At 35.7% G+C, this 24,236-nt stretch overlaps 1 protein-coding gene across 1 annotated transcript in view; it reads left to right on the forward strand.

Annotated features, from left to right (window-relative positions):
* Positions 1-23,992, forward strand: part of LOC148955467 (uncharacterized) — a 41,607-nt gene extending 17,615 nt beyond the window's left edge. Inside the window, exons 4-6 of the mRNA XM_089107417.1 lie at positions 656-1,005; positions 17,993-18,239; positions 23,880-23,992. Of these exons, the coding sequence (XP_088963543.1) occupies positions 656-1,005; positions 17,993-18,239; positions 23,880-23,992 (710 nt within the window). The remainder of the gene's footprint in view (positions 1-655; positions 1,006-17,992; positions 18,240-23,879) is intronic.
* Positions 23,993-24,236: the final 244 nt, after the last annotated feature.

Consider the following 24,236-nt stretch of genomic DNA (forward strand, 5'->3'; position numbering starts at 1 on the left):
AACAAATAAACACGTATACGTGATCTTTCTTCTGGCAAAAAATGAAAAATTTCACATTTTTGTAGATAGGAGCTTGAAACCTTTACAGTAGGGTTCTCTGATACGCTGAATATGATTGTGTGATTTTCATTAAGGTTCCATAACTTTTAGGGGGTCTTTCCCCCTTTTTTCGAAAATCAGCCAAATTTTCTCAGGCGCGTAACTTTTTATAGGTAAGATTAAACTTGATGAAAGTTATATATTTGAAATCAGAATTAAAATCTGATTCTTTGTATCTCTGATTCTTCTGTATCTATTGGTATCAAAATTCCGTTTTTTAGAGTTTCGGTTACCATTGAGCCGGGTCGCTCCTTACTTACAGTTCGTTACCACGAACTGTTTGATATACTTTGGACCTTTCTAGTGCTTTTGACCGTGTAGTCCAAAGTCAAGCTTTATTTTTCTTTTTTTAATAAGGGTTTAAATCTTTCAGTTATTTTTCTTCTTCGTTTTTGGCATGAGAATTCTTTCCTCCGAATTAATAAATCTGGACCTCCGTTTATCCGTTTACGTCGGGGGGTCATACAGGGAGGGGTTTTATCACCTAGTATATTCAAAATGTGCATTTCTGGTATATAAGACGAAATTAGATCAAATTATTTCATTGGTTTCTCAGATGTTTCTTATCATGCCTGTGTGGATGATCTTCTGCTTTTGCGTAAAAATAAGCAAGGTCTCTCGTTTATGGCCTCAAAAGTTTCACGTTTATTTTCGAAAATTGGTCTTTCTCTTAATGTTGAGAAATGCGGGTTTCTAGTTTTTAATGGTACGACTTCCTTTAATGGTCCCTTTGTTGGTTGCGGTTTTTCTATACCCTCTGTTTCCACCTTTTGGTGTTTGGGTATTACTGTTACTAAGTCAATTTCTAGCCTACGGCAGTGCAGTGTTCTTGATGTTCAAAAGAAAATTAAAAAGGTTATTCTAAGATTGCTACCAATCGAGGGATGTATAAAAGACGTGCACTCGGTAGGCTATATGCTACATTTTGTGATCCTTCTGCGCTTTATCTTTCTGGTCTTTATCCCCTTCTGAAAAAAATGTTGGTAACTAGATCCGGTCTTTTTATATCACATATTTTAAATTTTTACCTTATCTCCCCCCCCCTGGCATAGCAATGGTAAGATAATTCAGTAGAAGGGCCTTATTGAGTCGTGACGGGACTCCAAATATGGGCATAGAATACTGACAGTACACCAAATATGGGCATAGAGTCATTAGGGAGAACACGTGGTTAATGGGGTCAATGACCTCTTTTTTCCAAGTGTGTCAACAACAACAACATCGACCTTGACATTCGCTGAGAGCGTGCACTTACAACAACAACAACATCGACCTTGGAACACCTGTGATGTCGACCTCAATTCACCTATCGTGAATCAATAATTCCCCTTAGAAACAACAAATTAATTTCCCTTTCTTGACAGATCAATCAATCAATGACATCATCTGTCAGACTTAAAAAATTTTCGCATAGAAACGATTCTCCAGGAATAGATCCAAGTCATTAATGTCTTTGCCTCGGAAACAACTCTTTTGGTCGAACTCCAAAAGATATTAATAACCAAACGCCATGGAAACAATTCTCAAAGAAACATCTTGGCGATGAATTATTTTAGCGCGGGAATCAGGTTTCTTATTAATTTGAAATGCATTAGCGCAGAGATACCAAAAACAAAAGGAACACGATGAATTACGTTTGGGTATTATTTGGGCGAAACTGTATTAGACAGGTTATGGAATTATTTCGGCGAAAGATTTTTGAAGAGATTTTGGAAGAGGATTTGAGGGTGAAACTCTGTGGTCGTTATAATACACAAGTTTCATTTGAACAGTGTTGTGAGGTCCTCTATCCCAACCCTAAAGGGTTCCGATCCCCCAACCCCCCCCCCCAACGAACCCCCACGTCCTCAAAGGTCACCCGGGCTCCCAAAGGACCACCCGGCTCTCAAGGGTCCCCCAACGGACCCCCAGACCCCCAAAGGCCCTCCACCGGTTCTCAAGGGTCCCCCAGACCCCCAACGGACCCCCCGGCCCCCAAAGGCCCTCCCCCGGTCCTCAAAGGTCCCCCGGGCCCGAGAAGCGCCGCGGGTCAGGGAAGCGCCGCATGAGGATGCGCCGCAGGGGATGCGCCGCGGGTTGGAGGAAGCGCCGCAGGGGATGCGTCGCTGGGATGCGCCACAGGGATGCACCGCAGGGGGTGCGCCGCAGTGGATGCGCCGCAGGGGATGCACCGATGGTCGGAGGAAGCGCCGCAGGGGATGCGCCGCAGGGGGTGCGCCGCGGGGATGCGCCGCAGGGATGCGCCGCAGGGGGCGCCGCAAAAGTAAACTAAAAAGTAAAAATTTCGAAATGTTATCCACCAAACACCCTCTCCGGGCCCCCCAAAGAGCCCCCTCTTCATTTTTTTTAATACTTTTTTATGGCTTTATTATTTCTTTTCTGAACAAGTTCCATTCATAATGTCATTCCTAAACCCATTTTCAAACCTCAAAGAGTCCCCTCCACAATTCGTAAATACTTTCTTGAATTTTTTAACATTGTATTTTTTTAACTTTTTACGTATCTTAAAATGACATGAAATATGCTTACGGCTCTACCAATCGTACTCTGTGCTTGTTCATGGACACGACGCGGTTTTTCCACTGGTACTCTATGGCAGGTTATCGACACTACCGAGTTTATTGCATGCATTAAATCAGTATTTTTTACGCAGTGGAAGGATCAACACACAATTCATATCTGTAAAAAGTGAAGATGAATTATTCGATGAAAGTATGTGCACATGAAAAAATCATCGTCGTGTTGAATGCTGACAAGGAGAAATACCTGAACTATGAAACGAGTGCAAGTGGAGATCTTATTGGCAATGTATGCATATGTTGTCATGCCAGTGAGGAGTTAAATTCCTTTGGTGTACCCAAGAATTTCCATCGTGTAAACGGCGGATATGCAAGAGTAACATTACCAGAGAAATTAGTGCTCAAAGAGAATGCAAACTTAAAAATAATTGTCGATGATCGGGGACAACTCCTTGCTACGGCTTCTGGTAACACATTACCTGTTGATAAATCCTATCATCCTCTTTCCAGTATTAGCATTTTAAAGAGACCAAGAAGAAGACAAGCATACTCCTGCACCAACATCATAAATCACATCTTGTCATTGTGTCAAAACTGCCATCTATGTAAAAATAATGTGACAATAGACAGGGAAATCGCAGGCAGAATAAAAAGGACATTAGCAGACAATATCATCAATGAATATAAAGATGAATTGACGGAAAGTGAAGTGCAAGTGTACTAATAATGTGTAATCATGTATTTATCGTATTTTTATATTAATATTCTACATGTCATTATTTCATTAAAAATATTTTATGCATTATTTTGTTAAGTGTTCATTATTTTTAGGGGTTGTCAGAACGTTAACGTTCAGAATATCTATTAAAAAGGTCAGAGATGAAAGAAAAAGAATTTTTAGAGATAGAGATGCTACTAGCAGACTCAATTTTTCATAGAAGATAGGAAAGTTCAAGTTCTCTTCTGAATTTTACCAAAGAACACGCTTCAATTCTAATTTCTCCAGAGAAAACACAAATCTTCCACGTCAGTTTTAAGTTCACCAAGACATGAAAAATTTAAAGTTCAATTCTAATTTTTCGATGGCAGATAGGAAAAGTTATACTATGATTTTGATTATTTTCTATGAAGGTAAAAAGTTCTAGTTCATTTTTAAATTTTCTCAACGAAGTGAAGAAAAGTTCAAGTTCTCTTCTGAACTTTACCAAAGAACACGCTTCAATTCTAATTTCCCCAGAGAAAACAAAAATCTTCCACGTCAGTTTTAAGTTCACCAAGACATGAAAAATTTAAAGTTCACTTCTAATTTTTCGGTTGGAAGATAGAAAAAGTTATACTATGATTTTGATTATTTTCTATGAAGGTAAAAAGTTCTAGTTCATTTTTAAATTTTCTCAACGAAGTGAAGAAAAATTCAAGTTCTCTTCGGAATTTTACCAAAGAACTCACTTTAATTCTAATTTCTCCAGAGAAAACAAAAATCTTCCGCTTCAGTTGTTTATTTCACAAAGACATAAAGAAATTTAAAGTTCAATTCTAAATTTTTCGGTGGCAGATAGAAAAAGTAATACCATACTTGTGAATATTTTCATGGAAGATAAAAAGTTCTAGTTCAATTTAAAATTTCTCAACGAAGTCAAGGAAAGTTCAAGTTCTCCTCTGAACTCTACCAAAGAACACATTTCAATTCTAATTTCTCCAGAGAAAATAAAAATCTTCCACATAAGTTCTTTATTTCACAAAGGCATAAAGAAATTTAAAGTTCAATTCTAAATTTTTCGGTGGCAGATAGGAAAAGCAATACCGTACTTGTGAATATTTTCATGGAAGATAAAAAGTTCTAGTTCAATTTAAAATTTTCTCAACGAAGTCAAGGAAAGTTCAAATTCTCTTCTGAATTTTACCAAAGAACACGCTACAATTCTAATTGCTCCAGAGAAAACAAAAATCTTCCACTTCAGTTCTTTATTTCACAAAGACATAAAGAAATTTAAAGTTCAGTTCTAATTTTTCGGTGGCAGATAGGAAAAGCAATACCGTACTTGTGAATATTTTCATGGAAGATAAAAAGTTCTAGTTCATTTTAAATTTTCTCAACGAAGTCAAGGAAAGTTCAAGTTCTCTTCTGAATTTTAACCAAGAACACGCTTCAATTCTAATTTATCCAGATAAAACTAAAATCTTCAATTTCAGTTCATTATTGAACAAAAACATATAGAAATTTAAATCTAAATTCGAATTTTTAGGTGGAAGACAGAAAAAGCAATACCATAATTGTGAATATTTTCATGGAGGATAAAAAGTACTAGTTCATTTTTAAATTTCCTCAACGAAGTTAAGGAGAGTTCAAGTTCTCTTCTGAATTTTACCAAAGAACACGCTTCAATTCTAATTTCTCCAGAGAAAACATAAATCTTCCACGTCAGTTTTAAGTTCACCAAGATATGAAAAATTTAAAGTTCAATTCTAATTTTTCAGTGGCAGATAGGAAAAGCTATACTATGATTTTGATTATTTTCTATGAAGGTAAAAAGTTCTAGTTCATTTTTAAATTTTCTCAACGAAGTGAAGAAAAGTTCAATTTCTATTCTGAATTTTACAAAATAAAACACTTTAATTCTAATTTCTCAGAGAAAACAAAAATCTTCAGCTTCAGTTGTTTATTTCACAAAGACATAAAGAAATTTGAAGTTCAATTCTAAATTTTTCGGTGGTAGATAGGAAAAGCAATACCATACTTGTGAAATATTTTCACGGAAGATAAAAAGTTCTAGTTCAATTTAAAATTTTCTCAACGAAGTCATGGAAAGTTCAAGTTCTCTTCTGAATTTTACCAAAGAACACGCTTCAATTCTAATTTCTCCAGAGAAAACACAAATCTTCCACGTCAGTTTTAAGTTCACCAAGACATGAAAAATTTAAAGTTCATTGAAGAAAAGTTCAAGTTCTCTTCTGAACTTTTCCAAAGAACACACTTCAATTCCTCTACCTAACCTAACCTATTGTTTTGGAGGTTAGATGAACGAGTTTGAACGATTGTCTTTAATAATAGAAGGAGTCACTCATTTTCTAATTTAAAAATTTGATGGGCTAAATCCATAAGACAAAGGAGCTAAAATTTAATTTAAAATTAGAATAGAACTTTAAATTTTTCATCTCTTTGAGATAAAACCAGAACTGAAGGGGAACCTTTTTTATTTTCTTGGAAGAGAACTTTGAATTTTTTATGTCTTTGAAAAATTAAGAACTGAAGTGGAAGCTTTTTTCATTTTCATTGGTAAAATTCAGAATTGAGCTAACTTTTTTACCTTCTTTAAGACAATTCAGAAGAGAACTTGAACATTTTGCACTTCTTCGAGAAAACTCAGAATTAAAATGATGCACCTTATCTTCATGTCGAAGATTCAAAATCAATGTATAACTTTTTATATCTTATATTAAAAATTTGTAACAGAACTTTAAATTTTTAATATATTTTAAAAAAATCTTAACTTAATTTAAGAAAATTAGAATTAAAGTGAAACTTTTTATCTTCACTGGAAAATAATCACAATCATAGTATAACTTTTCCTATCTTCTACAGAAAAATTTAGAACTGAACTTGAAATTTTTTATGTCTTTGAGAAATTATGAACTGAAGTGGAAGGTTTTTTCATTTTCATTGTTAATATTCAGAATTGAGCTAACTTTTTTCTCTTCTTTCAGAAAATTCAGAAGAGAACTTGAACATTTTGCACTTCTTCGAGAAAGCTCTGAATTAAAGTGGAGTTCCTTATCTTCATGTTGAATATTCACAATCAATGTATAACTTTTTCTATCTTCTATGAAAAATTTGGAACAGAACTTTAAATTTTTTCATCTCTTTGAGAAAAATCAGAACTGAATTTGAGAAAAATTATAAATAAAGTGAAACTTTTGATCTTCATGGAAAATAATCACAATCATAGTATTACTTTTTCTATCTTTCATCTAAAAATTTAGAATAGAACTTTAAATTTCTTATGTCCTTGTGAAATAAAGAACTGAAGTGGAAGATTTTTATTTTCTCTGGAGAAATTAGAATTGAAGTGTGTTCTTTGGTAAAGTTTAGAAGAGAACTTGAACTTTTCTTCACTTCGTTGAGAAAATTGTAAATTGAACTAGAACTTCTTATCTTCCGGGAAAATATTCACAAGTATAGTATTACTTTTTCTATCTTCCACCGAAAAATTTAGAATTGAACTTTAAATTTCTTTATGTCTTTGTGAAATAAGGAACTTAAGTGGAAGATTTTTATTTTCTCTGGAGAAATTAGAATTGAATTGCGTTCTTTGGTAAAATTCGGAAGAGAACATGAACTTTTTTATCTTCTGTGAAAAATTTGGAACAGTATTTTAAATTTTTCAGCTCTTCGAGAAAATATTCACAGGTATGGTATTACTTTTTCTATCTTCCACCGAAAAACTTAGAATTGAACTTTAAATTTCTTTGTGTCTTTGTGAAAAAGAGAACTGAAGTGGAAGATTTTTATTTTCTCTGGAGAAATTAAAATTGAATTGTGTTCTTTGGTAAAATTCAGAAGAGAACTTGAATTTTTCTTCACTTTGTTGAGAAAATTTTAAATTGAACTAGAATTTTTTATCATCGGGAAAATATTCACAATGGTATTACTTTTTCTTGTTTCCTACGAAAAATTTAGAATTGAACTTTAAATTTCTTTATGTCTTTGTGAAATAAAGAACTTAAGTGGAAGATTTTTATTTTCTCTGTGAAATTAGAATTGAATTGTGTTCTTTGGTAAAATTCAGAAGAGAACTTGAATTTTTCTTCACTTCGTTGAGAAAATTTTAAATTGAACTAGAACTTTTTATCTTCTGGGAAAATATTCACAAGTATGGTATTACTTTTTCTATCTTCCACCGAAGAATTTAGAAATGAACTTTAAATTTTTCATGTCTTGGTGAACTTAAAACTGACGTGGAAGATTTGTGTTTTCTCTGGAGAAATTAGAATTGTAGCGTGTTCTTTGGTAAAATTCAGAAGAGAACTTGAACTTTTCGTGACTTCGTTGAGAAAATTTTAAATTGAACTAGAACTTTTTATCTTCCGTGAAAATATTTCACAAGTACGGTATTGCTTTTCCTATCTACCACCGAAAAATTTAGAATTGAACTTTAAATTTCTTTATGTCTTTGTGAAATAAACAACTGAAGCGGAAGATTTTTGTTTTCTCTGAGAAATTAGAATTAAAGTGTGTTCTTTGGTAAAATTCAGAAGAGAACTTGAACTTTTCTTCACTTCGTTGAGAAAATTTAAAAATGAACTAGAACTTTTTACCTTCATAGAAAATAATCAAAATCATAGTATAACTTTTCCTATCTGCCACTGAAAAATTAGAATTGAACTTTAAATTTTTCATATCTTGGTGAACTTAAAACTGACGTGGAAGATTTATGTTTTCTCTGGAGAAATTAGAATTGAAGCGTGTTCTTTGGTAAAGTTCAGAAGAGAACATGAACTCTCCTTGACTTCGTTGAGAAAATTTTAAATTGAACTAGAACTTTTTATCTTCCATGAAAATATTCACAAGTATGGCATTACTTTTTCTATCTTCCACCGAAAAATTAGAATTGAGCTTTAAATTTCTTTACGTCTTTGTGAAATAAAGAACTGAATTGAAAGATTTTAGTTTTCTCTGGAGAAATTAGAATTGTAGCGTGTTCTTTGGTAAAATTCAGTAGAGAACTTGAACTTTCCTTGACTTCGTTGAGAAAATTTTAAAATGAACTAGAGCTTTTTATCTTCCATGAAAATATTCACAAGTACGGTATTGCTTTTCCTATCTGCCACCGAAAAATTAGAATTGAACTTTAAATTTCTTTATGTCTTTGAGAAATAAAGAACTGAAGTGGAAGATTTTTGTTTTCTCTGGAGCAATTAGAATTGTAGCGTGTTCTTTGGTAAAATTCCGAAGAGAACTTGAACTTTCCTTGACTTCGTTGAGAAAATTTTAAATTGAACTAGAACTTTTTATCTTCCATGAAAATATTCACAAGTACGGGATTGCTTTTCCTATCTGACACCGAAAAATTAGAATTGAACTTTAAATTTCTTTATGTCTTTGTGAAATAAAGAACTGAAGTGGAGGATTTTTGTTTTCTCTGGAGAACTTAGAATTGTAGTGTGTTCGTTGGTAAAGTTCAGAAGAGAACTTGAACTTTTCTTGACTTCGTTTAGAAAATTTAAAAATGAATTAGTACTTTTTAACTTCCATTAAAATATTCATAAATATGGTATTGCTTTTTCTATCTTCCACCGAAAAATTTAGAAATGAAGTTTAAATTTATTTGTGTCTTTGTGAAATAAACAACTGAAGTGGAAGATTTTAGCTTTCTCTGGAGAAATTAGAATTAAAGTGTTTTCTTTGGTAAAATTCCGAAGAGAACTTGAACTTTTCTTCACTTCGTTGAGAAAATTTAAAAATGAACTAGAACTTTTTACCTTCATAGAAAATAATCAAAATCATAGTATAACTTTTCCTATCTACCACCGAAAAATTAGAATAGAACTTTAAATTTTTCATGTCTTGGTGAACTTAAAAATGGCGTGGAAGATTTATGTTTTCTCTGTCGAAATTAGAATTGAAGCGTGTTCTTTGGTAAAATTCAGAAGAGAACTGGAATTTTTCTTCACTTTGTTGAGAAAATTTAAAAATGAACTAGAACTTTTTACCTTCCATAGAAAATAATCACAAATCATAGTATTGCTTTTTCCTATCTGCCATCGAAAAATTAGAATTGAACTTTAAATTTCTTCATGTCTTGGTGAACTTAAGAACTGACGTGGAAGATTTGTGTTTTCTCTGGCGAAATTAGAATTGAAGCGTGTTCTTTGGTAAAATTCAGAAGAGAACTTGAACTTTCCTTGACTTCGTTGAGAAAATTTTAAATTGAACTAGAACTCTTTATCTTCCATGAAAATATTCACAAGTATGGTATTACTTTTTCTATCTTCCACCGAATAAATTAGAATTGAACTTTAAATTTCTTTACGTCTTTGTGAAATAAAGAAACTTAAAGTGGAAGATTTATTGTTTTCTCTGGAGAAATTAGAATTGTAGCGTGTTCTTTGGTAAAATTCAGAAGAGAACTTAAACTTTCCTTGACTTCGTTGAGAAAATTTTAAATTGAACTAGAACTTTTTATCTTCCATGAAAATATTCACAAGTACGGTATTGATTTTTCTATCTGCCAACCGAAAAATTAGAATAGAACTTTAAATTTCTTTATGTCTTTGTGAAATAAAGAACTGAAGTGGAAGATTTTTGTTTTCTCTGGAGAAATTAGAATTGTAGTGTGTTCTTTGGTAAAATTCCGAAGAGAACTTGAACTTTCCTTGACTTCGTTGAGAAAATTTTAAATTGAACTAGAACTTTTTATCTTCCATGAAAATATTCACAAGTAGGGTATTGCTTTTCCTATCTACCACCGAAAAATTAGAATTGAGCTTTATATTTCTTTATGTCTTTGTGAAATAAAGAACTGAAGTGGAAGATTTTTGTTTTCTCTGGAGAAATTAGAATTGTAGATTGTTCTTTGGTAAAATTCAGAAGAGAAAACTTGAACTTTACTTGACTTCGTTGAGAAAATTTTAAATTGTACTAGAACTTTTTATCTTCCGTGAAAATATTTCACAAGTACGGTAGTGCTTTTCCTATCTACCACCGAAAAATTTAGAATTGAACTTTAAATTTCTTTATGTCTTTGTGAAATAAACAACTGAAGCGGAAGATTTTTGTTTTCTCTGGAGAAATTAGAATTAAAGTGTGTTCTTAGGTAAAATTCCGACGAGAACTTGAACTTTTCTTCACTTCGTTGAGAAAATTAAAAAATGAACTAGAAATTTTTACCTTAATAGAAAATAATCAAAATCTTAGTATAACTTTTCCTATCTGCCACCGAAAAACTAGAATTGAACTCTCCATTTGTCATGTCTTGGTGAACTTAAAAATGTCATAGAAGATTTATGTTTTCTCTGGGGGAAATTAGAATTGAAGCGTGTTGTTTGGAAAAGCTTATAAGAGAACTTGAACTTTTCTTCACTTCGTTGAGAAAATTTTAAATTAAACTAGAACTTTTTATTATCCGTGAAAATAATCATAAGTATTGTATTGCTTTTTCTATCTTCCAACGAAAAAAATTTAGAATTGAACTTTAAATTTCTTTATGTCGTTGTGAAATAAACAACTCAAGTGGAAGATTTTTGTTTTCTCTGGCGAAATTAGAATTGAAGTGTGTTCTTTGGTAAAATTCAGAAGAGAACTTGAATTTTCCTTGACTTCGTTGAGAAAATTTTAAATTGAACTAGAACTTTTTCTCTTCCATGAAAATATTCACAAGTATGGTATTACTTTTTCTATCTTCCAACCGAAAAATTAGAATAGAACTTTAAATTTCTTTATGTCTTTGTGAAATAAAAAACTGAAGTGGAAGATTTTTGTTTTCTCTGGAGAAATTAGAATTGTAGCGTGTTCTTTGGTAAAATTCCGAAGAGAACTTGAACTTTCCTTGACTTCGTTGAGAAAATTTTAAATTGAACTAGAACTTTTTATCTTCCGTAAAAATATTCACAAGTACGGTATTGCTTTTCCTATCTACCACCGAAAAATTAGAATAGAACTTTAAATTTCTTTATGTCTTTGTGAAATAAAGAACTGAAGTGGAAGATTTTTGTTTTCTCTAGCGAAATTAGAATTGAAGTGCGTTCTTTGGTAAAATTCAGAAGAGAACTTGAATTTTTCTTCACTTTGTTGAGAAAATTTTAAATTGAATTAGAACTTTTTATCTTTCATGAAAATATTCACAAGTATGGTATTAATTTTTCTATCTTCCAACCGAAAAATTAGAATTGTACTTTAAATTTCTTTATCTCTTTGTGAAATAAAGTACTGAAGTGGAAGATTTTAGCTTTCTCTGTAGAAATTAGAATTAAAGTGTGTTCTTTGGTAAAATTCCGAAGAGAACTTGAACTTTTCTTCACTTCGTTGAGAAAATTTAAAAATGAACTAGAACTTTTTACCTTCATAGAAAATAATCAAAATCATAGTATAACTTTTTCTATCTTCCAACCGAAAAATTAGAATTGAACTTTAAATTTCTTTATCTCTTTGTGAAATAAAGAACTGAAGTGGAAGATTTTTGTTTTCTCTGTGGAAATTAGAATTGAAGCGTGTTCTTTCGTAAAGTTCATAAGAGAACTTGAACTTTTCTTCACTTCGTTTATAAAAATTTAAATTTAAATATATATTTTTATCTTAATTGAAAATATTAACAAGTATGTTATTAATTTTTACATATAACACAGAAAAATTTACAATAGAACTTTAAATTTCTTTATGTCTTTGTGAAATAAAGAACTGAAGTGGAAGATTTTTATTTTCTCTGTAGAAATTAGAAATGAATTGTGTTCTTTTATAAAATTCCGAAGAGAACTTGAACTTTTTTATCTTCCGTGAAAAATTGAGTCTGCTAGTAGCATCTCTATCTCTAAAAATTCTTTTTTCTTTCATCTCTGACATTTTTAATAGATATTATGAAATTTAACTTTCTGACAAACCCTAAAAATAATGAACAATTAACAAAATAATTCATAAAATATTTTTAATGAAATAATGACATGTAGAATATTAATATAAAAATACGTTAAATACATTATTACACATTATTAGTACACTTGCGCTTCACTTTCCGTCAATTCATCTTTATATTCATTGATGATATTGTCTGCTAATGTCCTTTTTATTCTGCCTGCGATTTCACTGTGTATTGTCACATTATTTTTACATAGATGGCAGTTTTGACACATTGACAAGATATGATTTATGATGTTGGTGCAGGAGTATGCTTGTCTTCTTCTTGTTCTCTTTAAAATGCTAATACCGGAAAGAGGATGATAGGATTTATCAACAGGTAATGTGTTACCAGAAGCCGTAGCAAGGAGTTGCCCCCGATCATCGACAATTATTTTTAAGTTTACATTCTCTTTGAGCACTAATTTCTCTGGTAATGTTACTCTTGCATATATGCCGTTTGCACGATTGAAATTCTTGGGTACTCCAAAGAAATCTAACTTCTCGCTGTCATGACAAAGCATGCACACATTTCCAATAGTGTTACCACTTGCACTCGTTTCATAGTTCAGGTATTTCTCCTTGTCTGCATTCAACACGACGACGATTTTTTCATGTGTACAAACTTTCGTCGAATAATTCATCTTCACTTTTTTACAGATATGAGTTGTGTGTTTATCCTTCCACTGCGTAAGAAATACTGATTTAATGCATGCAATAAACTAGGTAGTGTCGATAACCTACCATAGAGTACCAGTGAGAAAGCCACATCGTGTCTTTGAACACGCACAGAGTACGATTGGTAGAGCCGTAAGCATATTTCATGTCATTTTAAGATACGTAAAAAAGTTAAAAAAAAATACCATGTTAAAAAATTCAAATTATTTTAAAAGGTGGGGGACGGGATACCGGTGGTCCTTTGGGAGCCGGGTGGGCCCTTTGGGGCCGGGGGAGGGCCTTGGGGGGTCTGAGGGGGCACTCGTGGATCGACGGGGCCTGGGGGGGCCGGGGGAGGGCCTTGGGGGGTGTGGGGGGCCCTTGAGGGCCTGGGGAGGGCCTTTGAGGGTCTGAGGAGGGCGTTTGAGGGTCTGAGGAGAGCGTTTGGGGTCCGGGGGCCCTTGGGGGGCGGGAGGAGGGCCTTTGGGGCACAGGGAGGGCCTTTGAGGCACCGGGAGGGCGTTTGGGGCACTGGGAGTGCCTTTGGGGGTCTGCGGGGGCACTCGAGGATCGACTGGTCCTTTGGGAGCCCGGTGGACCTTTGGGGATCGGGTGAGGACCTTTGGGGGTCTGGGGGGCACTTGGGGAGCCCGATGGTCTTTTGGGAGCCTGATGGGCCTTCGAGGGTTCGGGGGGCCCTTTGGGTGCCCGGTGGACTTTTAGGTGCTCACTGGACCTTTGGGGGGCCCGGGGATGGCCTTTGGGGGTCTGGGTGGGCCTTTGGGGGCGCCGGTGGCCCTTTGGGAGCTTGGGGGACCTTTGGGGACCGGGGGAGGGCCTTTGGGGGCCCGGGGAGGGCCTTTGGGGCCCGGGGAGGGCCTTTGGGGGCCGGTTGGCCCTTTGGGGGTCGGGGGGACAGTTGGGGGCCTGGGGGCCCTGGGGGGCCCGGTGCAGGGCCTGTGGGACCCCGTTGGTCCTTGGGGAGCTCGATGGGCCTTTGGGGGGCCCGGGGATGGCCTTTGGGGGTCTGGGTGGGCCTTTGGGGGCGCCGGTGGCCCTTTGGGAGCTTAGGGGACCTTTGAGGACCGGGGGGCGTCCTTCGGGGTTGGGGTAGGAGGATTGGAACCCTTTGGGGTTGGGGTAGAGAACCTCACAACACTGTTCAAATGAAACTTGTGTATTATAACGACCACAGAGTTTCACCCTCAAATTCTCTTCTAAAACCTTTCCTAAAATCTTCTTTCAAAATGTCTCTAACTGTTTCGCCGAAATAGTTCCATAACCTGTCTAAAACAGTTTCGCCCAAATAATCACTAAACGTAATTCAGCGTGTTCCTTTTGTTTTTGGCATCTCTGTGCTAATGCATTTCAAATTAATAAGAAACATGATTCCAGCGCTAAAACAATTCATCGCTAAGATGTTTCTTGGAGAATGGTTTCCATGGCCTTTGGCTATTAATATCCTTTGGAGTTCGATCAAAAGAGTTGTTTCCGAGTCAATGACATTAATGACTTGGATCTATTCCTGGAGAATCGTTTCTAGGCGAAAATTTTTAAAGTCTGACAGATGATGTCATTGGCTGATTGATCTGTCAAGAAAGGGGAATTAATTTGTTGTTTCTAAGGGGAATTATTGATTCACGATAGGTGAATTGAGGTCGACAGCACAGGTGTTCCAAGGTCGATGTTGTTGTTGTTGTAAGTGCACGCTCTCAGCGAATGTCAAGGTCGATGTTGTTGTTGTTGACACACTTTGATTACGCAATCAAGTTCTCGGAAATTCACTTCCCCCTCGAGTCCTAGATCAAAAACATTGTTCCCGTTAGAATTCAATGCGCATGTGCAACCTTCGTTCCGGAGTTATTACACATAGAAACATCAAATAAATTGACCTTGGAAAAAGAGGTCATTGACCGATTACGCAATCATTCTCCCTAGGGAGGCTATGCCCTTATTTGGGGTGCAAAAAAGTTGTAGGTGGCAGCAGGGGTGAGGGACACGAGTAACACCCCCTCCTCTACTAGTGAGAGACAGACAGAGTGAGTGAGAGAGAGATACAGAGAAATTCAGAGAGAGTGAAAGAGAGAGAGAGAGACACAGAGATGGAAAGAGAGACAATGAGAGTGAGAGACAGACAGAGGGAGTGAAAGAGAGACAAAGAGAGAGAGAAATACAGAGACATACAGAGAGAGTGAAAGAGAGAGACACTGAGATGGAGAGAGTGAGAAAGAAAAAGAATGAGAGAGAGAGAGATACAGAGATAGAGATAAGATGAGATTTATTGCTGGAAAACATCTATCACAAGCCCAAAAGGGCCGAATTAGCACTTTAGTGTCAAATAAAGCGAAAAAAGAAGAACAAATACAAACAATCAAGCAAAAACATAAAATTATAAAAGGGTCAGTGTCAAATGCATAGAAATGTTGAAAACAAAATAAACTCATAAAATTAGCTGGCAAATGTCAAGTCAGCAAAAATCCCGAAAAAAAACGAAAACTCGTAAAATTAACAAGGGGATAAAGTAAAATTAAAACAAAAACAAGTTAGTTGGTGACTAAGAAACATAAATATAAAACCTCCAAATTTGTAAAAATGGGCATTAAAATTAATAACTATACGTTAAAGAGTGAGTGAGGGGGGGGGGAGGCAGTGGTGAGTCACTGGTTGAAAATGTAAACTATGTATGGGATAAAAGTTCTTTTATATCTTTCAGTGCAAACTCTTATTGGGGCAAGATGGGGGATTTTGTTGACATAGAACGTGGGAGGCGGGGTTAAAGGGGTGAATATTGACCAGGAAAAAGGGGAGTTGTTCGAGGGTTATGAAGGCCTTAGTTAGCTAAACGCAAGGTAATTTTTGTTCTCCTTTTCTTAAGGGTGTCAAGATTAGCTCTCCTAAGAAGGGAAATATAAGGTACATTATCCTCATTGAAGATAATTCTTAGGCACCATTTTTGGACTGCCTCTATTCTGTCCGACAATTCAATGGAAATACCAGGATGCCAAAAAGGACAGGCGTACTCAAGGGTTTGGCGTACAAATGACAGGAAAATCATCAAACAGTGTGATTTAGGGCATTTAGATTTTTTAAGGGGGGAAAATGCGGCATTTGCACGTTTTAAGATGTCATTAATATGACAATCCCAATTTAAGTCGCTTGATATGGTAACACCCAGTAATTTCATAGTGATAACAGACATTTCAGGGGGGGGGTTGGACAGGAGACAGAAGGGAGAGTTTAAAGAAAATTAAGAGTAAGGACAGTTGACTTTCATATCATCAGTAAGAGCTTTGGTTGATATCGAATCCAAGATGTGCATTGGGTTGCTTTTTGAATTTTTGGAACTTATCACTAAGACAGTTACGTCATCAAAAAATTTCAATCTATCCGGAAAATAAACACCAAGGTGGTTTAACATTGTAAGAAATAAAATAGGACCTAAGAGGGTTCCTTGGGGCCCACCATTATAATTTGGGAGGGGATCAGAATATACGTTCAGGTAATTCACAACTTGCGTTCCGTTAGAGAGGAAAGACGTAATTATTCTAATTAAATAAGGGTCAACTTGAAAGCTTTTCTAATAGTATATTGTGGTTGTTTAAATCAAAAGCTTTTTGCAAGTCAACAGCGATAACATTGAGCCAGGTATTGGGTTTTTGAGTGTGTTTACATATTGTGTCCATAAGGTGAACAAGATAGTGGGTAGTAGATGTAGAGCGTAGGTTTCCGAATTGTCTTTGGTCAACATTTGGGATTATCTTTACTTTCAACCACTCAGCTAAAAAGCTTTCATATAGCTTGGGAAAAACTGGAGTAAGAGTAATGGGACGGACACCATCAAAATCTTCAATGTTACCTTTTTTTTACGGGAGTAATAAAACCTAATGTCCAACAATTTGGATATTTACCAGTAGAGGTAATTTCATTAAAAAGTAAGGACAAAGGCTCTGAGAGATTGTCGGCAAAGGCTGGACTTAGTACAATGGGGGTGTCTAAAAGCTTTCGTATAATTTCGAAAAAACTGGAGTAAGAGTAATTGGACGGACACCATCAAAATCTTGATTGTTACCTTTTTTTACGGGAGTAATAAAACCTAATTTCTAACAATTTGGAAATTTACCAGTAGAGGTAATTTCAGGACAGGCTCTGTGCGATTGTTGGTAAAGGCTGTAATTTGTACAATCGGGATGTCTAATGGACTTGTACTACACTTTTTAATGTTCTTAATTTTCGCCTCCACATCCGAGGGTGAAATAACGGGAAAATTGAGAGAGCACAAATTATAAGGAGTGTCAAAAGAAAGGGGAGGGAGGTTCCGAACTATGGAAGAAAGAAACCTGTTCTGATAATTGGCTGTAACTGAAGGGTCTTCTTGGAAATGGAAATCTATATTATTATGTGTTTTTCCACAAATTTTCTTTGTTCTATTATACAGTTGTTTTGGCTTTGTAGAAAATAAATCCTGGACATTGCATTTGTAATGTAAAGAAGCAGATTTACGTCTTTCTTTTTTTATATGTCTACGTAGTGAGTTCGCTTCGTATGTTTTGCCACTCTAGTAGATTAAATTGAATTCTAATTAGTTTTTTTTTTCAATTGGCTAGTAATGTATGGTTTGTCATTAGAACATGTTTTTACTTTTTTCACAGGGAAGGAATTTATGTATATTGTTTTAGTCAGCTTTTGGAATTCAGAGACTTTAAAATTAATGTCATTTTTTCCTTTGAGAGCCAGCCAGTTTTTATTGGTAATCCAAGATCCAAAAAAGAGAGAGAGATAAAGAGAAAGAGTGAGAGAGACAGGGAGAGAGACACACAAATATAAAGAGACAGACAGAGAGAGAGAGAGAGAGAGAGACAGGCAGAGAGAGTGAGAGAGAGAGAGAGAGAGAAAGAGACAGAGAAACAGAGAGAGAGAGAGAGAGAGAGAGAGACAGAGAGAGAGAGAGAGAGACACAAAGAGAGAGAGAGAGAGGAGGGAGAGAGACACAGACACAGACAGATAGACAGAGAGAGTACAATAATTTGCCATGATTAAATAGTAAAATCCTAATCAGTCAAAATAATAATAATAATTTTATTTAATTGCAATTTTTCCCTTTTTGTTTTAGGAGGAAGACTTGAAAAAGAGAGCAGAAATAATGTTGCAACAAGCAGAAAAACTGTGCTCTCAAAATTTTGTAACACCTGAAGATGTCGTGAATGGAATTGTGAAGCTGAATTTGCTGTTTTTAGCCAATTTATTTATCAAGCACCATGGTTTAGCGCTTGGTGCTCAGGACAAAGAAAACATACTGGGAAGCTCAGGACCCCTGGAACCTACTGGGAAGAATAAGTGGCGTCAAGGTGGTTGTGCAGGTACCACTCTCTTAATTCATTATCTGATAGTGAGTGCAATACTTGGTTGAGTAAATTACATGCCTTGAATTCTGATATGAGATCCTACAAATATATCAATCTCTCTATTTTGCTTTCTAACAAGGATCTTACACCGTTAAGTCCATTGTGCAGGGCAATAGCTACCGTAACGATATTGCTTGCAATATTAGGATGAAAAAGTAAATAGTGCCGTATACCGTTCTTAGATGTTAGTTTCAAATCATGTAACCATATTGAAAACCGTGCACCATTTAGTTCCTTAAATTTAGTAATATGTTTTCTTTCCCCATTCTGCTTCAGCCTACTTTTACGGATATTATGTGCGTTTGTAAATATATTGTATGCATCTGTTCGGTTTGATAAATCTGGGTGATTTGTGTTGCCTTTTTAATTCTTCTTTTCTTAATTTAGATCTTAAGATCTACAAATCACTATTTTGCGTTAAATGTACAATGGAAGCTGTCCAATCTTTTATTCTTCTGTCAGAGTTTGTAAGCATTCTTCTTATACCATCAGTAAATGTTACAATCTGAAAGTGAATGTTAGCTTTCAACCAAATAAAACATACACCATTTAACTCCTTACATATTAGTATTCATGCTGCTTTAGATGACTCATTTAAGTGGACTGTAAAAACCATTCATGTTTTTTCTCTCCAATTACCTTTTATTTATTTTTTCTGTTTTTTTATTTTGTTTTTTCCTTTGTTGTCCTGATGATTTGCCTTTGTAGTTTCAATCCATCCCATGCTGCTTCAGCATACTTTTACGGATATTATTTGCGGTTGTAAATATATTGTATTCATCTGTTAGGTATGATAAATCTGGGGGATTTATATTACCTTTTGAATTCGTCTTTTCTTAATTTAGTCGTCTTTGATCAACGAAGGAGCGGTGGTGATAAGAGGCACACACATTAGACACTCTTTGAATCTATGGTTAATTCTAGTTACAATTTTTGTGCAACTGTGGATTATTGTTGTATGATCATGCCCACTCTATGTTTAAATAGTAGTTTTTATGTATTTTGTTTAAATGTGCGTGGAATAATAAGAGATAGATGGGATATTCCGCAATCATATTTGTGGTATGGTAGTTCTTGTCCTTCTGATGAAATAGTTTTTACAGGAACATGTTTATCAGATAGTGAATACCTAACAGCTTATTCAATTTATCATAGGCAGAGCTATAGCGTTGCCTATAGTAAATGCCACACGGCTCCAACGTTTTATTATAATTATTTTTTTTTTTTTTCCCAGAGGCACTTCATATGGAAGGAGTCATCGTATAAACTTCAAACGGGGCTCATTCGATTATAAATCGAGAGTTCTAGTACCTTTTTTAAGGGTCAAAAGTGATTGGAAGGCAGCTAACACCCAGTCCACGCAGATCATTTCCCAAACACATTCAATCAAAATTTAGAGACAGCCATTTTGTTCTATGTAGTTGATTTACAGATAGAAGTTATGTTTTTGAGGAGGACACTCCATCCACAGCCCCCCAGGGCAAGGGTTGTAAGTTATGCCCTGGGAGCATATAAGCTTTTTATAGAAAGTTTTGTCGTAGAAACTTCAAAAAGGACTCCTTGATTGGAAATTCAAAGGGCTAGTGCCCTTTTTAAGAGTCGAAAATGATTGGTGGGTAACTAACCCCCGTCTCACGCCCACCTTTTCCCCAAACCTCCAACCATAATTTTGGGATAGCTATTTTTATCAACGTAGTTGAAACTTTTGGGAAATTAGGTGTTTGATGATGAAAACCCTTTACAGCCCTCAGTGCAAGGGATGTAAATTATATCTTGGGGGCATATAAAGTTTTCTATAGAAAGTGTTGTCGTAGAAACTTCAAAATGGGCTCATTCGATTGGAAATTTAAATGGCTAGTGGCTTTTTTAATAGTCAAACGTGTTTGGAAGGCAACTAACACCCCTTCCTTGCCCACCATTTCCCCAAACATATACAATCAAAAATTTTGAGGTAGCCATTTTGTTCAAGGTAGTTGAAAGTTCCTGAAATTATATCTTTGAGCAGGACACTCCCCTACAGGCTTCAGGGAAAGGGTTAGGAGTTATACCCTGGGGGCATATATGGTTCTTACGGAAGGAATGCCCTGGTAAACTTTAGAGAGGGTTCGTTTGATTGGAAATTGAAATCCCCCACGCTCTTTTTTCCCGAATGCATCCAATTCATTTTTTTTCAATTTCTATTTTATTTAAAAGAATATTTATAGATAACGGAAATATCTAAAAAAAAATTCAGAAAATATTTTAGATAGCTAATTTGTTAAAAATAGTTCAAAGATCATATAACAAAAACTCCGGTGTCGACACTACCCTCAGAGTCCGGGGGCAGCTGCTTTAAGTTATTCCCTGGGGGCATATATGGTTCTTATGGAATGGATTCTCGAATAAACCTCTAAGAGGGCTCATTTGATTTGAATTTCAAATTTCTAGTTCACTTTTTAAGAGTCAAAAGAGATTGGAGGGCACCTAGCTCCCCGCCCCTTGCCTCTTTTTCTCAAACCAATCTGATAAGAACTTTGAAATAGCAATTTTTTTTAAAAATAGTTCAAAGACCGTATAATTAAAGCTCCGGGGTTAGCACAGCCCCCCAGGGCCTGAGAGCAGGCGTCCTAAGTTATACCCTGGGGAAATATATGGTTCTTATGGAAGGGATGCTCGTAAAAACTTCTGAGAGGAGTCATTTGATTGCAAAGGCCATAGGGCTCTAATTTTTTATTATTTGTTTTTGTTTTTTTCCTATAGGCTCTATATGGAAGGGGTTGTCGTATAAACTTCAAAGGGAGCTCATTCGATTGGAAATTGAAATTCATTGGGCTACACCCCTTCCACGTCCACTACTTCCCCAAATATATCCAATCAAAATTTTGAGATAGCCATTTTTTTCAACGTAGTTGAAAGTTCTGGAAATTATGTCTTAGAGAAGGACAATCCCCCCCCAGCCTTCAGGGCAAGGGTTATAAGTTATGGGGGCATATATGGACGTAATACTCATAAAAATTCCAGAGAGGGCTCAGTTGATTGGAAATTGAAAGTTCTAGTTCACATTTTAAGCGTGAAAAGATATCAGAGTGTACACAGCCTCCCCCCCCCCCACGCCTGTTTTCCCCAATGCATCTGATCAAAATTTTGAGATAGCTGTTTTGTTGAAAACAGTTTAAAGACCATATAACAATACTCCTGTGGCGACACAACTCCCCAGGGGCCTGGAGCAGGCGTTGTAAGTTATGCCCTGGGTTCATATTTGGTTCATATGGAAGGGATGCTCGTATAAACTTCAAAGAGGGCTCATTTGATTGGAAATTAAAAGTTCTAGTTTACTTTTTAAGCGTGAAAAGAGATCGGAGGGCACCTAGCCCCTTTTCGTGCCCTTTTTTCCTCAAACCCATCCAATGAGAACTTTGAAATAGTCATTTTTTTAAAATAGTTCAAAGACTATATAACAAAAGCTCCGGGGTCGACACAGGACCCGAGGGCAGGCCTTGTAAGTTATGCCCCGAGGGATGTTTCTTATGGAAGCCATGCTCGTAGGAACTTCAGAGAGGGCTGATCTGATCCGAAATTGAAAGTTCTAGATCAGTTTTGAGGGTCAAAAGAGATTGGAGGGTACCTAGCCCCCCCCTGCCCCTTTTCCACCCAAATGCATAGGATGAAATTTTTTAGATAGCCATTAAGTTAGAAATTGTTCAAAAGTCAGATAACAAAAACTCATGTGTCGACACAACACCACAGGCCAGGGGGCAGGGGGTGTAAGATATGCCTTTGGGCATGTATGGCTCTTATGAAATGGATGCTTGCATAAACTGCAAAGAGGGCTCGTTTGATTGGAAATTGAAAGTTCGAGCTCACTTTTCAATAGTCAAAAGATATCCGTGGGCAACTAGCCCCCCCCCCCACGCCTTCTTTCTCCAAACCCGTTTGATGAAAATTTTTGAGACATAAATTTGTTAAAAATAGTTCAAAGGTCGGATAAGAAAACCTTCGGTGTCAATACAACTTCCCAGGGCTCAGGGGAAGGTGTTCTAAATTATGCCCTATAGGCATAATATGCCTTTTAGGGTTCTGGGGGGCGTTTATTACTCTTATGGAAAGGATGCTCGTATAAAGGTTGGAGAGGGCTCATTTGATTGTAAATTGATAGTTCTTGTTAAATTTTTAAGCGTCAAAAGAGATCGGAGGGCACCTAGTCCCCCCCCCCGCTTCACGCCCTTTTTTCCTCAAACCCATCCGATGAGAACTTTGAAATAGCCATTTTTTTTAAATATAGTTCAAGGACTATATAACAAAAACTCCGGGGTCGACACAGGACCCGAGGGCAGGCCTTGTAAGTTATGCCATGGGGGATGTTTCTTATGGAAGGGATGCTCGTAGGAACTTCAGAGAGGGCTCATTTGATTCGAAATTGAAAGTTCTAGTTAAGTTTTGAGAGTCAAAAGAGATTGGGGGGCAACTAGCCCCCTCCCCCCATCCATTTTTTACTCAAAATCAAACAAAAAAATTTTTATATGGTCATTAAGTTAAAAATTTTTAATAATTTAGTTAACAAAAACTTGTGTGTTGACAAAACACCCCAGGCCAGGGGGCAGGTGTTGTAAGATATGCCTGGGGCCATATATGGTTCTTATGAAATGGATGCTTGTATAAACTGCAGAGAGGGTTCGTTTGATTGGAAATTAAAAGTTCGAGCTTCTTTTTAATAGTCAAAAGATATCCGAAGGGGGCCGAACTAGCCCCCTTATGAAAGGGCTGCTCGTATTGGCTTTTCTTATGAAAGGGATGTTCGTATTGGCTTTTGGTTTTTATTTACAGTTAAGGAAGGGGGTAGTATCCAAACTCTTGTTTGGAGTGAAACTGTATTCGTCTTGTACAACTTTAGAAACAACTAATAAATTAAACTGAATATTTAATGTATATTGATATTAATTGCTGAAAGCTGATCAGTTCAATATTTTACTATAATTTTAATGTTTACTTTCAATCATTTGTAATACAATTGGTTTGCAGTATTGGTCGACCACTTCGTTCTTCTGTTTAAACTATTATTATTTGGGGTGTATGGATTACCTACTAGAATGGTTACGGTCTTATTTTTCAAGAATATTTCAATATGGATCAATTAATAGTACTTTTTCTTCTAAGTTGCCTATATTGAAAGGTTTCCCATTCGGCCATGTGCTTTGACCACTGCTGTTTTTAATTTATACGTATTAACAATATTGTCGATTGGCTTCATCCCTTTGTCAAGCCTTTTCTTTTTGCTGACGACAGCAACTTTTTCATTGCTGCAAAAGACCTACGTCTTGCCACTCCCGTACTTCAAGGACTTTCTAATAAAGTGAAGGAGTGGTGCTGGTCAAATGATATGAATCTTAACAGTCGGAAGAGAGCCTATGTAGATTAGGACCCTGGTCGTGTGTGTGGCGTTCTTTAGACAATGATGATCCTGACTTCTTGGAGGGATATGCCGCAAGAAGAATCAAGTCTTGTGTTCGAATGACACAATTCGAAAATTGTGTCATTATCCTTTGGTCATAATTCTGTATGATGGACTCACTTGGTTCCTACTGCTTTCATTGTAACAATAGATTGTCTTTTTTTTAGCTTATACAAATTGGATGACTTCAATGGGAGTTAGCCCTCATGTGAACTGGCTTTACACTGACCTTGATAACAGTGACATTGACGGAGTGCTGCCATTTTTTTTAACAGTTTGAATATATATATATATATATATTATATATATATATATATATATATATATATATATATATATATATATATATATATATATATATATATATGTCCTGGGGCCGTATATGGTTCTTATGAAAGGGATGCCCGTATTGGCTTTTGATTTTTATTTACAGTTAAGGAAGGGGGTAGTATCCAAACTCTTGTTTGGAGTGAAACTGTATTCGTCTTGAACAATTTTAGAAAGAACTAATAAATTAAACTGAA

This window comes from Artemia sp. Qi Xiang Cuo, chromosome 2 (genome assembly GCF_049724085.1).
Source record: "Artemia sp. Qi Xiang Cuo chromosome 2, ASM4972408v1, whole genome shotgun sequence".
NCBI lineage: Eukaryota > Metazoa > Arthropoda > Branchiopoda > Anostraca > Artemiidae > Artemia > Artemia sp. Qi Xiang Cuo.